This window comes from Astyanax mexicanus, chromosome 15 (assembly GCF_023375975.1).
Source record: "Astyanax mexicanus isolate ESR-SI-001 chromosome 15, AstMex3_surface, whole genome shotgun sequence".
NCBI lineage: Eukaryota > Metazoa > Chordata > Actinopteri > Characiformes > Acestrorhamphidae > Astyanax > Astyanax mexicanus.
In genome coordinates, this window is record NC_064422.1 from 43,388,634 (window position 1) to 43,405,464 (window position 16,831).

The 16,831-nt window shown below is 39.8% G+C and overlaps 2 protein-coding genes across 2 annotated transcripts in view; one reads left to right on the plus strand and one right to left on the minus strand.

Moving 5' to 3' along the window:
- Positions 1-16,831, plus strand: part of mkxa (mohawk homeobox a) — a 343,537-nt gene that overhangs the window by 313,833 nt on the left and 12,873 nt on the right. The gene's annotated exons all lie outside the window — the stretch shown is intronic.
- The window catches only part of ablim2 (actin binding LIM protein family, member 2), a 143,897-nt gene that overhangs the window by 40,564 nt on the left and 86,502 nt on the right, over positions 1-16,831 (minus strand). The window contains exons 12-15 of the mRNA XM_049464581.1: positions 16,216-16,248; positions 10,561-10,678; positions 7,980-8,204; positions 4,494-4,574 (exon numbers count right to left, since the gene is read on the minus strand). Of these exons, the coding sequence (XP_049320538.1) occupies positions 4,494-4,574; positions 7,980-8,204; positions 10,561-10,678; positions 16,216-16,248 (457 nt within the window). The remainder of the gene's footprint in view (positions 1-4,493; positions 4,575-7,979; positions 8,205-10,560; positions 10,679-16,215; positions 16,249-16,831) is intronic.

Genomic DNA, 16,831 nt, shown 5'->3' on the forward strand with positions numbered 1-16,831 from the left:
AAACTGGCATCACTGCCAAGATAGCAATGAACGTCTGAATGTTGACGCCTATCTAGGTTGTATTCAGTCAGTGGTGCTCCTGTATTTTCTGTTGCCAAGATAAACAAGCAAAACTCCAGAAATTTTCCTGAACACACCTCATTTCCAGAACACCACGCCCATCAGTGTAGATATATTCAGAAGCACTGTTGCTATTTAAACGAGGCAGGTGAAAGGTGTGAAAATAGACTGTTGGCGGGGTGTAAGATATCAATGAGCATCATGAAATTTAAACACACTTAATGCCACCAAACCTACTGGAGGTGTGACACATGACAGCAAATCATACACTTTGCTGATGCTTAATAAATATCAGCCATATCAGTCAATTACTATAGTGAATTATTTATTTTTATTTATTGTTCCTGGCTATTTGAATCTTTATTCTATTGTCCCACCCATTCACCTGCTACTCTTCAGCTGTACATCCTCTATCACTAGTGATGCCAAAACAGACTCCGCCTCTTTTCCAACTCTTTTTGAGTAGCATCACAGCGCTAACGCTCGGAGGAAAGCGCAGCGACTCGGTTCCGATACATCAGCTCACAGACGCAGCCTTGTGCTGATCCACATCACCCTAGGAGTGATGAGAGAAAAGAGCACCATCTACTGTACTCATCCAGAGAGAGAGAGAGCAAGGTCAGTTGTGCTCTCTCGGGGCTCTGGCAGCTGAGGGCAAGCTGCATAACCGGGATTCGAACCAGCTGGCTATTTGTATCTTCATTCTATTGTCCCACCCATTCAGCTGCTACATTTAGCTGTATATTCTCCATCACTAGTGATGCCACAACACCAGGAGGGTAAAGACTAGCACATGCTTCCTCCGACACATGGGAAGTCAGACTCCGCCTCTTTTCTTTTCCAAAGTCTTTTTAAATAGCATCACAGCGTTAACGCTTGGAGCGGAAAGCGCAGCGACTCAGTTCTGATACATTAGCTCACAAACGCAGCCTTGTGCTGATCCACATCACCCTAGGAGTGATGAAAGAGGGGAAAGAGCGCCATCTACTGTACCCACCCAGAGAGAGAGAGAGCAAGACCAATTGTGCTCTCTCGGGGCTCCGGCAGCTGAGGGCAAGCTGCATGACCTGGATTCGAACCAGCGATCTACTGATCATATATACAGGGTGCAAATTACGGGGGGATTTAGACTTTAACCCCCCCTAAAAGGGTAAAAACAATAGTTTGGGGGGGGGGGGGGCGGGGGTCGAAACATTTAAATTTATTTCTCATATATAATGTTAAATACTACAAAAACAATGCAGCATCTATGGCTGGAAGAATATTGGTATACGATTTCAACCCCCCCTAAAGTGGATCATACCATTATTCCATGTTAATAAACGTTCCTCTCCTTTACCTGTCTGCTGGATCATTATTGGTCAGGTGTGTCTAAGTTAAGGTAGCAAGCTGCTCGAGCTACAGCATTACGTGTAAGTAGCTTGTTATCTACTTAGCTTTCTTAAATATGCACTTTAAATACACTTTTCCTTACATAAATAACTCATGAATTTGCTATTCCACCTTAAACGCTGCTAATTTATCATTCCGCCTTAAATGCTGCAGTGGCGGCACACAGGCTTCAGGCTGTAGAGACTATTTTTGGCGATTTTAAGGTGGAACAGAACATTCAAATGGGAATCCACGTTCTGTTTTATATGGACTGTTCGTGATTTCTGCAAAAACCTTAAGCAGAAATGTGTAAAACACTTAATTTAAAACTTTGAAACTTTATAATCTACTAACTACAGTCTAAAAAGAGAACTGTGTTTTTTTAACGCAGGGAAACTGTTAAGGTTGAATGGAAATGTGTTTTAAGGTGGAAGGGAACCTAGTGAAGAATTAGTTTATTTAGATGAGTAGTTTAACAGTAAACTGGCATATTACCATTTCTTAAGGTAAGACTTATTTTCTTTTTATATCTTTTTATTAGGCTACTTTTAAAAAATTAACAATAGCCAAGCTTTTTAAAAGGCATTAGCCAAGCTATTTAAATGCATTCCTACATCCATCTCCCCTTAACATTTAATATTGTAGTCCCAGTGTCAAAATATGTGGATGAGATTAGGGACAAAAGCCTTATTTATCTACAGGAATTTTCATTGTTACAAAGTTATTTTCTATTTATTTAGAATGTTAACTAACAAATGATTCTTGTGGGAGAGATCCTGTAGAATATGAATTAAAATTGAATGGTGAGAAAGCTGATAAGAAAAAGCAGACAGTAGCATTGTAATTGTGTGTGTGTGTGTGTTATTGCAGGATTAACTGTGGATTTTGCTGTATAATACATTATTTATGAATATATAAAGGTTATTGTGTGGTATGTGCTGATGTAATGGATTTATCTTGTACGTGCTGCTGACATTACAGTAGGGAAGCAAGACATTTGTAAGACTTCGCTGTACTGGTTTCCATTTACACCTCGAAGAAATACTTAAACCCCCAATTATCACTGTATAATTCACACCCTAAATATATATATATATATATATATATATCTAGAGGTTATCGCCTGCACATATCAAAGTTTACATTCGCAGCTTAACTGGAATTCCTGATGTTTTAACGCTGGTGGAGCTCACTGAGTGATCCCTTTCCCAGATATCCTCAACTGATTACACAGTTCCTCTCCGACCACACGGCTCTGAAGTGCTTCAGATGAGGTAATCCCAGTTCCCCCATAGGCACAGACTCACAGTTCTGAACTGGTATTCACTGTAATCAAAAACATCGGCTAAAAAAAAAAGATCTAAACAACCAGCGAGCGACTCGATGCAACACGTCACTTTTAACCACCAACGACACTGAAGAGAACGACGGTTAATGAGAGAAACGCAAGATCAGGCAGTTATTCAACCATCAGATCACGGCATCATAGCACAACATCGATAATCACAATATAAATATACTGTCCATCTTTAACTTTCTATATTTACCTATACAGTTGCAAGATAATATATGTGAACCCTTTGGGATTATACTTGCATTTCGGCATAAATTGGTCATTTAATGTGTTCTGATCTTCATCTGCGTCACAACAACAGACAAACACAGTCTGATTAAACTAAGCTTAAACTGATACCACACAAAAAAAATGATGCAAATATGTTTGCATGGTTTTATTATACACAACATGTTAATATTCACACTGAGGGGGTGGAAAAAGTATGTGAACCTTTGGATTTAATAACTGGAAAAAACCTCAACCAAACATTTCCTGTAGTTGAAGATCAGAAGAAGAAGAATTTTGGATAATTCCTCTTCACAAAACTGTTCAGCTATAATATTCTTGGTATATTTGGTGTGAATTAATTGTTCTCTTGAGGTCTTGATGCCACAAGGAGAACATCTCAATTGGGTTGAGGAGGTCAGGACTCTCTAGAAGGTCCAGTATAATCTATTGTTGAAGCCTTTTATTCAGTTGTTGATTTACTTCTATGTTTTTTGGGTCGTTGTCCTGTTGCATCACCCATCCTCTGCTGAGCTTCAGTTGGCGGACAGATGGTCTTAAGTTTTCCTGCAAAATCTCTTGGTAAACTTGTGAATTCATTTTTTTTTACGTTGATGACATAACCAGGCCCTGAAAGCAGCAAAGCACCCCCAAACCATGGTTCAAAACATGCTCCCTCCACCATGTTTCACGGTTGCTATGGAAAGGTGCAAATGATGGTTTTAAAGATGGTGTGCTGTGCCTTTTTTGGTGTGTGTTCCTTTTAAACAACTTAGACACTCTGGGATTCTTCCTCACCTCATTGATTCCACATTCTGCGCTGTGCTCTTGCAGTCATCTTTACAGGACTTTACTATGCCTAGGGAGAGTAGCAGCAACAGTGCTGAACTTTTGTCCATTTGTAGATTGTCTGTCTTACCGTGGACACATGAACATCAAGACTTTTAGAGATACTTTTGTAACCCTTTCTTTCCAGCTTCGTGCAATTCAACAATTCTTGAACGCAGGTCTTCTGGGACCTCATCACTTCCTGGCTCCAATAATCTCTTAGAAAAGTCATTAGCCTAGAGTTTCACATACTTTTTCTACCCCTCACTGTGAATGTTAACATGTTGTGTTCAATAAAACCATGCAAACATATAATTTGTGTGGTTTTAGTTTAAGCAGACTGTGTTTGTCTATTGTTGTGACTTAGATGAAGATCAGAAAACATTTAATGACCAATTTATGCAGAAATCCAAGTATAATCCCAAAGGGTTCACCTACTTTTTCTTGCAACTGTATGTTTAATCAATGTTTAATCAAATACTCACAGGGTTTCCATGCAACGTCACTGAGCAGGATGTTAAAACACACTCACTTAAAATACACTCACAGCAATGGCAGGCAAGAACAAACAGAACGGTCCAAAGGGTGAACCTTGGGGAACACCTACAATCCCACAGACTGATAGATAAGGAAAAAGAGAGAGAGTTTGGACCAGCAGGTCCAGATTTTTTACCGTAAGAAGGAAAACTGAGGTGCAGGCCTGTCCTAGGCTTACTTTCAGAGCCTGGTTCCTGTTTGAACTCTGTCTCAATTCCTGTTTAGGGAAGGCAGGCGAAGGACAAGGCAGGGGTTTCATTTTTTATTTTGTTATTATTATTAATTATTATCCCTTAAATAATGAATACACTAGATACTCTTAATACTCTCCCTTCTGCCAGTTAATTTATTAAAAACAATGACTAATTTATCTTAAGTCATGTTGCAATTTTGGATTTTTTATCTGGATACCTGCATATCAGAGCAGACAGCGTAAAAACGGCATGTTTAAGTTCATTTTTACACTCGACTCACATACCAAACAAATCAAAATTTTGGACAAACCTCAATAAAGTGTTAAACAAACCAGAATATGTTGCTTTATACTTGCATAGATGATCAGTTTTACACATCTTCTGCTGTATTTTCTCAGTCATCTTTATGAGGTAGAGTCACCTGGAATTCAGGCTTTCAGTTAACAGCTGTGCTGAACTCATCAAGAGTTAATTACTTGAATTTCTTGCCTCTTAATAAAGTGTTTGAGAGCATCAGTTAAAGTAAAGTAGTGAAGAGGTAGAGTTACAGGTATACAGTGAATAGTGAACATGTGAGTAATGTTCTAATCCAGATTAAAGGGAGCAAGGACTAGGCCTGTCACGATAAGATTTTTTTGTGGATGATATATTGTCCAAGAAATTATTGCGATACACGATATTTTTTTATAATTTTAAGACTATACAATGCAACTGAAATAATGATGACAGCATAGCATAACAAAAAGCAATTATACACTTTTTAAAGAAAGCAAAAAAAAATAATTAATCATTTATTATAATTAGTTTGGGAATTATATACTTATTTCTTGCCCTATTTTAGTCCATACTGTGTGTAGGTGTGTCATGGAGTCAAAGTTATTGAAGCATGACTGGCTTAAATACTGTTCACTGTTATATGTGTGAACAAACATACAAATAAACACAATAGACGATTAATCATGATTGTCAAAAATTATTGAGGTCATGTTCATTTATTGTACGATAAATCGATATTGCAATTATTGTGACAGGCCTAGCAAGGACTACTCAACTAAATAAAATAATAATAATAATTTAAGAAAAAAAATAATTGCAGTAAGTGCAGTAGCTTAAAAAAGACCATCAAAAATGCTATAATGATGAAACTGGCACTCATCAGGGCCATCCCAAAATAGGAAGAGCTGGAAGAGTTGCCAGCCTCAGAAACCACAAGTTAACAGCTAACAGTTAACAGAGTATTTTGGTTTGTTTAACACTTTTAAGTTAATACATAATTCCTTATGTGATCCTTCGTAGCCTTCAAAGTTCATTTACAATTTAGGAAAAATGAGAATTGCATTGATTATAAGAATGTAGAGTACTTATATTCACTATAATTTAAAAATAAAGTGTATTGTAATTGTTTTTTTATTAAAGCAAGAACAAAATACCTTTAGGTAAAAAGTAATTAAATTCAATTTATGATCATTTTTCAGCCTAATGTACGGTGGCCCTGAAGTGCAAAACAAATTAACGTGTCAGAAAACAAAATTACAAAAACTAAAACACATTTACAAAACTTAAAACAAATTTACAAATACTGAAACACTTTTACAAACGCTGAAACACTTTTACAAACGCTGAAACACTTTTACAAACGCTGAAACACTTTTACAAACGCTGAAACACTTTTACAAACTGCGATTTCTGACGGAAAGGGAGGGTCTAACACACAGGAAGTGCTAGATGCGGATCCTCCTTGTCAGTCAAGCTGCGTTACGATGAGAGAGTGGAGTTATGAACACCAAACTATGTTTTGTGGCACGTATTTTAGCAGCAGCAGTAAATACTTAAACTATCCCTGTCCTGTTGCTACCCCCGCCGCGGGGTTCACCTAATACCCCGGGGGTTCACCTAATGCCCGGCGGCCATCAGCCACTGCCCCCGCCGCGGGGTTCAGCTAATACCCCAGGGGTTCAGCCACTGCCCCGCGGTTATCAGCCACTGCCCCCGCCGCGGGGTTCACCTAATACCCCGGGGGTTCAGCCACTGCCCCTCGGTTATCAGTCACTGCCCCCGCCGCGGGGTTCAGCTAATGCCCGGCGGCCATCAGCCACTGCCCCGCGGTTATCAGCCACTGCCCCCGCCGCGGGGTTCTCCTAATACCCCGGGGGTTCAGCCACTGCCCCGCGGTTATCAGCCACTGCCCCCGCCGCGGGGTTCTCCTAATACCCCGGGGGTTCAGCCACTGCCCCGCGGTTATCAGCCACTGCCCCTGCCGCGGGGTTCACCTAATACCCCGGGGGTTCAGCCACTGCCCCGCGGTTATCAGCCACTGCCCCCGCCGCGGGGTTCATCCACTGCCCCGCGGTTATCAGCCACTGCCCCCGCCGCGGGGTTCAGCTAATGCCCGGCGGGCATCAGCCACTGCCCCGCGGTTATCAGCCACTGCCCCCGCCGCGGGGTTCAGCTAATGCCCGGCGGGCATCAGCCACTGCCCCGCGGTTATCAGCCACTGCCCCCGCCGCGGGGTTCAGCTAATGCGGGGGCAGTGGCTGATAACCGCGGGGCAGTGGCTGAACCCCCGGGGTATTAGCTGAACCCCGCGGCGGGGGCAGTGGCTGATGGCCGCGTGGCATTAGCTGAACCCCCGGGGTATTAGGTGAACCCCGCGGCGGGGGCAGTGGCTGATGGCCGCGTGGCATTAGCTGAACCCCCGGGGTATTAGGTGAACCCCGCGGCGGGGGCAGTGGCTGATGGCCGCGTGGCATTAGCTGAACCCCCGGGGTATTAGGTGAACCCCGCGGCGGGGGCAGTGGCTGATGGCCGCGTGGCATTAGCTGAACCCCCGGGGTATTAGGTGAACCCCGCGGCGGGGGTAGCAACAGGACAGGGATAGTTTAAGTATTTACTGCTGCTGCTAAAATACGTGCCACAAAACATAGTTTGGTGTTCATAACTCCACTCTCTCATCGTAACGCAGCTTGACTGACAAGGAGGATCCGCATCAAGCACTTCCTGTGTGTTAGACCCTCCCTTTCCGTCAGAAATCGCAGTTTGTAAAAGTGTTTCAGCGTTTGTAAAAGTGTTTCAGCGTTTGTAAAAGTGTTTCAGCGTTTGTAAAAGTGTTTCAGCGTTTGTAAAAGTGTTTCAGTATTTGTAAATGTGTTTTAGTTTTTGTAATTTTGTTTTCTGACATGTTAATTTGTTTTGCACTTCAGGGCCACCGTACTAATGCTTCATTTTGTTGCATTTTATTTTCAGTGCATCCCTAAAATACAGGTTCACTTTTTTACGTCATTCTGGACGTCCACTTGTGATAGTTAGGTTCACAACAGCTCATTAGTGCTGCAGTTTATCAGCAGCAGCAGTGATAATTTCATGCACGTTGTGACATTAGTGGGTTTAGAGCTACACACACACTCTGCCAGCAGGCGGCGCTGTGGTACCTCTGAAGTAGGGGACGTAGTTGTGCTGCTGGAGCATGGCCAGGGTGGTGGGGTTCAGGGGCAGGGCCACACCGCTGCCCCCTGGCTGTGGGGTAATTTTACCTCCACTGGGCAGCGGAGAGGAACCCCTGGGGCTATAGTGCCCCCCGTACCTGCCCGCCGGGTACACGGGCAGGGAGTTGGAACATCCAGGTTGGGGGGCGTATCTAGTGCTCAGATACTGATCTGAGTGACGGGACCAAACCAGCCAATAGGGGAGAAGGGCAGTAATAATAAATCAGTGACTGTAACCAGCCATAACATTATCACCACCTTCTGGTTTCTAAATGATTGTCCATATTTGTAGTTTAATAATAATTACAGACTGTAGTTCTGAATCCGTTTCTCTTTATACTTTATTATTATCCTCCTTATTTCCACCCTGTTCTTTAATACTCAGCATGGTGGTGGTGTATGAGGTGTTAGTGTGTGTTGAGCTGGTGGTACAGTGAGTGGATCAGATACAGCAGTGATTAGCAGTGATTAGCATGGTGGTGGTGTATGAGGTGTTAGTGTGTGTTGAGCTGGTGGTACAGTGAGTGGATCAGATACAGCAGTGATTAGCAGTGATTAGCATGGTGGTGGTGTATGAGGTGTTAGTGGGCGTTGAGCTGGTGGTACAGTGAGTGGATCAGATACAGCAGTGATTAGCAGTGATTAGCATGGTGGTGGTGTATGAGGTGTTAGTGTGTGTTGAGCTGGTGGTACAGTGAGTGGATCAGATACAGCAGTGATTAGCATGGTGGTGGTGTATGAGGTGTTAGTGTGTGTTGAGCTGGTGGTACAGTGAGTGGATCAGATACAGCAGTGATTAGCAGTGATTAGCATGGTGGTGGTGTATGAGGTGTTAGTGAGTGTTGAGCTGGTACAGTGAGTGGATCAGATACTGCCGTGATTAGCAGTGATTAGCATGGTGGTGGTGTATGAGGTGTTAGTAAGTGTTGAGCTGGTGGTACAGTGAGTGGATCAGATACTGCAGTGATTAGCAGTGATTAGCATGGTGGTGGTGTATGAGGTGTTAGTGTGTGTTGAGCTGGTGGTACAGTGAGTGGATCAGATACTGCAGTGATTAGCAGTGATTAGCATGGTGGTGGTGTATGAGGTGTTAGTAAGTGTTGAGCTGGTGGTACAGTGAGTGGATCAGATACAGCAGTGATTAGCATGGTGGTGGTGTATGAGGTGTTAGTGAGTGTTGAGCTGGTGGTACAGTGAGTGGATCAGATACAGCAGTGATTAGCAGTGATTAGCATGGTGGTGGTGTATGAGGTGTTAGTGTGTGTTGAGCTGGTGGTACAGTGAGTGGATCAGATACAGCAGTAATTAGCAGTGATTAGCATGGTGGTGGTGTATGAGGTGTTAGTGAGTGTTGAGCTGGTGGTACAGTGAGTGGATCAGATACAGCAGTGATTAGCAGTGATTAGCATGGTGGTGGTGTATAAGGTGTTAGTGAGTGTTGAGCTGGTGGTACAGTGAGTGGATCAGATACAGCAGTGATTAGCATGGTGGTGGTGTATGAGGTGTTAGTGGGCGTTGAGCTGGTGGTACAGTGAGTGGATCAGATACAGCAGTGATTAGCAGTGATTAGCATGGTGGTGGTGTATAAGGTGTTAGTGAGTGTTGAGCTGGTGGTACAGTGAGTGGATCAGATACTGCAGTGATTAGCATGGTGGTGGTGTATGAGGTGTTAGTGAGTGTTGAGCTGGTGGTACAGTGAGTGGATCAGATACAGCAGTGATTAGCATGGTGGTGGTGTATGAGGTGTTAGTGAGTGTTGAGCTGGTGGTACAGTGAGTGGATCAGATACAGCAGTGATTAGCAGTGATTAGCATGGTGGTGGTGTATGAGGTGTTAGTGAGTGTTGAGCTGGTGGTACAGTGAGTGGATCAGATACAGCAGTGATTAGCATGGTGGTGGTGTATGAGGTGTTAGTGAGTGTTGAGCTGGTGGTACAGTGAGTGGATCAGATCCAGCAGTGATTAGCATGGTGGTGGTGTATGAGGTGTTAGTGTGTGTTGAGCTGGTATAGTGAGTAGATCTGTATCTGATCCACTCACTGTACCACCAGCTCAACACACACTAACACCTCATACACCACCACCATGCTAATCACTGCTAATCACTGTGCAGTGTTCAGAATATGAATGACCCAACACCCACAATAATAATAATAATAATAATAATAATAATAATAATAATAATAATAATAATATCTGCTCTGTGTATTGAAGAACAGGGTAAAAATAAGGAGGATAATAATAAAGTATACAGAGAAACAGATACAGAACTACAGTCTGTAATGATTATTTTATAACTACAGAGTGAAATATATATGATCAGTGGAGCTGATAAGATTTTCAGTGATTGCACATATTGCGTTATTGCTTACTGCAATAACACTAATGTCCACCATATGCTGTTTAAAATTATATAAAAAAATAAAAAAAATAAGGAAAAAAGTATGGAGAAGTGATAAATTAACACATTTTAAACCAGTATAAGGCAGAGTGAGGTAATGTTAGGTAGTGTGAGGCAGTGTGGGTACCTGGTCTGCTATATGTTTGGGGGGAGCGGGACGGGGTGTAGCGGCCATAACCCCCCAGAGAGCTGTTGGAGCTGGGGCTGGAGGGTCTCCTCTGACGTGGAGATTTTTCTCCATCACCCTATAAAAATAAACGGAATAAAGTATAAAGAAAGCTAATACTGACTATACACAACTAATGCTGCGTTTGAGTGCTCTTCAGAAAGCTTTACAGCAGGGGTGTCCGAAAAACGGCCCGCAGGCCATTCCAAAAAAGGAAATTATTATTTTAGAAATAGAATGAAAGTTGGCCCGCTGTTAAGCAGGTTTTTATAATGTGAGATTCAAAGTTTGAACGCTAGGTGTCGCTATCACATAAACCCAATTTAAAACGCTCCTCATATGCCTACATTAATGTTCCTGAGCTTTTTGGAGAATATGGCAACTCCAAAGAAATGGAAAATAGACAGCGAATGCAGAAAATTTAAGGCACGTTGGGAAAATGACTGTTTTTTTTTTTATTAAGTTCAGACGGAAGTGTGTTTAATGTTTAATATGTCACGAATCAGTTGCTATAATGAAGGAGTTTAATATTAAGAGACATTATGAAACATTAATTTGAAAAATCTTAGTTTACACAACACTGTCAAAGACAGATAAAAAAGTAACTCAAGTAAAATGGTGTGTAAATGATAGTAATCAAGAAAATGAATTTATTATTATGAATAGTATATTTCATTATTTGTTTTATTACAGAGTCTGTGGTCCCGTGACTGCACATATATTTCTCCTTCTGGCCCCCAACAAGAAAAGTTTGGAGAGTCCTGCTTTACAGTATATACCAGATTAAAGGATCAGTTCGTAGGTTTGAGGATTTGGGGATTTGGAGCCCTCTCTGGTGATAATGTGTAATTGCACAGCATGAGGAAGAGTACTTTTAATAACAGGCCAAGTTTGTCCTGCTGCAGCCTATAGGAAGGCAGGGTTGGACATGCAACTCCAGGCACTGTATGGCAACTGAAATATGCATTAAACCCCGAGAAGCACGTCCTTTCGCTTAATTTACGCCTTCTTGTCTAGCGCAACGCAGACTTTGACACTGATTATTCCAATGATTTATTATTCGGACGTACATTGGATTTTTTCTACGAAAGATATGGGCTAAACAAAACAAAATAATTTTCCACTCAACAAAATTATTCTAATTTAAAGATAGTCACAGTCCTAAAAGGTGGTTTTATCAGTACTGTATATAACATTTTGAAGACTACTCTTTTGTTTTATTTTATATATTTAGTCTATAATTAGAAGACTATACTTAAAACACTATTATTGTTTTTTTTTTGTTTTGTTTCTGTGTTGGCTGGATAATATATAGTGTATGTTGGTATAATAAAACAGCTAAAGCAATAATAAAATCATGTGTTGTTAACTATACACTGCATTGCTTTCTTATTTTTTTTTTTTTTTTTACAAATTAATCCTCTTTTGTCTTGAGACTGAGCATGTTTACTACATCTTTAAACGTGAAAAATGTCAGACAGACTCATTAGTACCTAGAATGTCTATTTGTTCATTTATAAAATACTGGTGGAATTTGTGAAAATAGGCTGTTGTCTGGGTGTAAGATAGCAATGAGCATCACAACACTCCTTGCACAGGGTATGAGATATATATTCTGGTATGATATGGTTTTACATAAGGGACAAATTCGGGTATGACACATGAATTATGTTTTGGTACCTAAATAGCGTCGCTGTCCAATGAAAAACAAGTATTTTCAAAACAGCAACTTTACGGGAGGAAGAAAAAAACCTTCACAATGTTTAATAGAAGTCTTTTTCATGTAAAAAGATTTAATTTCAGATCATTTTAAAGTATTTATTTTGGTCTGTTCATCAATAAATTTAAAGAAATGTTGGCACAGTGTGAGGAACAGTTTTTGTGTTCAAATTATCTAGTAAACTTAACACTGACAGAAATGGAGAAACTTTTTTATTGGACGCCAACCGTATGTAAGAATACATAATGTATATTTTATCCAATAAATTTGTTTTTTACAATACATTACTATTACTTGTAGAAAAAATGGAAATCTTTTTCTTTCAAATGTCCGCACAAAAGGGTCAGTTCTTTCCCATTGGCCCTGGGCACTGGCTCTACTGGGTTTGCATACTGGGCATATCTCTTCACCTTCACTCACCATCAGTGTGCAGTCACTCCCCACAAACTACCTTTGTCTACATGTTCACATTCAATCTATTGATCAATTATTTGAATTTGATTGACCATATTTAGTGTTTTATCAAACAAGGGTTTTGTGTAGTTCCATAAAGATATTTTCACGTTGTTAAAATTAATTTTAGTAGAGTGAAACTTCTGTTCATGTTTAAATTAAGTTCAGGTAAAGATTTTATAAGTGGTATTAAGTGGTATTTCCAACTTTCCGCACTTGAACGCAGCATAAGTGACTGAACAGGGCTACATGGTGGTTGATGTGGTCTGGAGACACGTTATGCACTCTAAAACTTCAGAAGGTAAAAAAGTGAAATTAAACATTTATATAACTCAAATCCAACAAACTTCACTTAACATAAAACAATAACTGATCACAGTTCAATATATAACCAATCAGTTGTAAATTCACACACTTCACTCACACAAAACAATACAAATTTCCCATAGAGAGCGTAATTGTATTGAGGTCTTCACACTGAAATAACACAGGGTTTCTCAACCAGTGGGCCGTGGATCACCAGTGGGTTGTAAAGTTATGTTTATTGGTTTATTGGTTTATTGGTTCGAGCCTGTAATGAAATGCTTGGAGGAAAGCAAAGCACAGCGACTCGGTTTCTATATATCAGCTCACAGATGCAGCCTTGTGCTGGGGCACATCACCCTAGGAGTGATGAGGGGAAAGAGCGCGCCATCTACTGTACCCATCCAGAGAGAGAGAGCAAGGCCAAATGTGCTCTCTCAGGGCTCCGGCAGCTGATGGCAAGCTGCATGACCAGGATTTAAAACAGTAATAGCGCTTTAGACCGCTTGACCTTTCTGCGCCACTAGTGATGGGGGATATACAGCTGAGTAGCAGCTAAATGGGTGGGACAATTGGCCTTTATAAATTGGGAGAAAATGGGAGAAAATAAGAAATAAAATAGCAACTGGCAACACTTATCGGCCGATACAGATATAATACGGATATAATTCATTGTACATAATAGAAACACAAAAATAACACAATATTGCAAAAATAACACCAAGAGCAATTTGGCAAAAAATCAACATCAGGGGTCTCCAAATGTGGTCCATCGAATACGCGCTGCCACTAAAATTGGGATACCGCTGATTCGAATCCCGGTCATGTAGCTTGCCATCAGCTGCCGGAGCCCTGAGAGAGCACAATTGTCCTTGCTCTCTCTCTCTGGGTGGGTACAGTAGATGGCGCTTCTCTTTCCCCTCATCACTCCTAGGGTGATGTGGATCAACACAAGGCATCTGTGAGCTGATGTATCAGAACCGAGTCGCTGCGCTTTCCTCCGAGAAAGCGCTGTGATGATATTCGGCAATGCTGCATCAGCAGCAGTTAAAAAAGAGGCGGAGTCTGACTTCACATGTATCGGAGAAGGCGTGTGTTAGGGGTAGTCCTAATGAGTGGGTTGGATAATTAGCCTTGTAAATTGTGGAGGAAATGGGAAAAAAAAATAGAAATAAATTATAAGAAAATTAATAAATCAACATAAGATTGAGAAATTTTAGCTGCACCACCTAATAAAACAAAAATAGCTTCAAAAATATTCAAAATAAATAAGTAAATAAATATCTAGGAGGAGGAAAAGGTTGAGAACCCCTGATATAACACACACATATATATATACACACATATATCCACATATATGTTCACATATACAGTATTGTGCAAAGGTTTTAGGCACCTGTGGGAATTACAGTAAAGAAAAAGCTTATTATTATTTGTGCAGTAAGTGTTTATTATCTCAGTAAAACACATTAAAACAGCATTATAATAAATACAAACAGCAATTTTACAAAAATCAGTTACAGCTTTTACAGCCCTGTTTTCCTTAAAACATCATCTCCTAATCTCTCCTCCTCATCTAATAGAGTTTAATAGAGTTTTTTCCAGTTCTCATCATTTTAATCAACACCTGGTTTGGTAAACAACTGGTAAATGTGGTAAATCAGGTGAGCTGCTGACGGAACTGAACATACATACATATATACACATGCTGTCTGAGATAATTAATCCAGGAGAAATCTGGAGAAACTACACTTTGTTCTTCAGCTTCAGGCTCACAGGATAAAACCTCATACTTATAGTTAAAAATGAGAATTCCTTGTTGCATTTTACTGTATCGATATTTATTTGGATCTGTTTAAATCATATGTGGTGCCTTTTTTTTTAGGTAAAAACACTCATATTGCTGAGATAAATGGATTAGTGTCATTTGCTTTGGTGCCTAAAACTTTTGCACAGCACTGTACACATACACATAAACTAATGGTAACACTTAATTTTAAGGAACACAAATTAGGCGCTTATTAATGTATTATTATTATTTGCTTAATAAAGCCTTAATTAGACATTTGTTAATGATTTATTCACTCCTTATTACTAGGCTTTATTCAGTGTTATTAAGTGTTATTGGTGCTTAATTTGTGGTCTGTTGTGTGGAAATGATTAATAATGGCTGTATTAGATCTTATAGAGCACAATAAACATGTTATTATAGTTAGCACCCTGTTAATCAGATTAGATTATTAAGCATTATTAACTATTAGCTAATTCTACATGTTATTAGTGATATTATAATTGGCAGCAGGTTGAGTTTATCTATGTGAGTTTGGTAAGGTTATGGCTGTGCTGGAGTTTATTAAGAGTTAATAAGGGGTTAATAATAAGTCACTAATACACCAAGATGTGTATCATATTCTAAAGTGAGCTTCTGTTCATCACTAATTAGAGACTAAAAAGAACTGAATAATATTTTTAATCAATCACAGACCCCTAATTAAGCACCAATAACACTTAATAACACAGAATAAAGTAGTGAATAAATGATTTACAAATGTCTAATTAAGGCTTTATTAAGCAAATAATAAGACATTAATAAGTGCCTAATTAATAAGTGCCTAATCTACTTATTAGGCTTTATTCTGTGTTATTAAGTGTTATTGGTGCTTAATTAGGGGTCTGTGATTGATGAAAAATATTACTCAGTTCTTTATTCAGTCTCTAATTAGTGATTAACAGAACCTCAATTTAGAATGTGGTGCACATCTTAGTCTATTAGTGATTTATAAACCCCTTATTAACTCTTAATAAACTCCAGCACAGCCATAACCTTACCAAACAGGATGCTAACTATAATAACATGTTTATTGTGCACTATAAGATCTAATACAGCCATTATTAATCATTTACACATAACAGACCCCTAATTAAGCACCAATAACACTTAATAAATAACACAAAATAAAGCCTAATAATAGGTACAGAATAAATAATTTACAAATGTGTAATTAAGGCTTTATTAAGCAAATAATAATAATACATTAATAAGCGCCTAATTTGTGTTCCTTAAAATAAAGTGTTACCAAACTAATATATACACAGAAGGGCCTGAGAGCTGGTTGGTCATCAGGTGTGCTGTACTGTACCTCTGTTGGAGTAGGAGTGAGCAACTGGGGTGACTGCAAATGAAGAAAGCAGGTGAGTGAGATGAGGTTAGATGCAGCAGAGCTCATGACTTTTAAACCTTTTAAAATTTTTTAAAACATTAAAAAATAAAAATGTGAAAAGCAGTGAAATGATTAAATGCATAGTAATATTTTGTTATTTGTGTGTTATTTTTCTATACAGGGTAAATTATGGCTTACACACTGTGCAAAAGTGAATTGTGATGCTCATTGCTATCTTACACCCCACCAGGAGTCTTTTTTTAACCTTCAACCTGCATCGTTTAAATAGTAACAGTGCTTCTGAATATATCTACACTGATGGGCGTGGTGGTCTGGATGAAAATGAGGTGTGTTCAGATACATTTCTGGTGTCTTGCTGGTGTATCTTGGTAACATAAAACACAGTTGCTCCACTGACTGAATACAACCTAGACACACTTCAACAGTCAGACAGATGTTCATTGCTATCTTGGCAGTGAATTGTCAACACAGGCGATTCCACAACGCAACTTTTATATCATCAATTCAATAAGCAGAATAAAAAAGTGACACCAATCAGCTCAGTTTCCTCTGCTGAGAAGCGTTTGTTGGACAC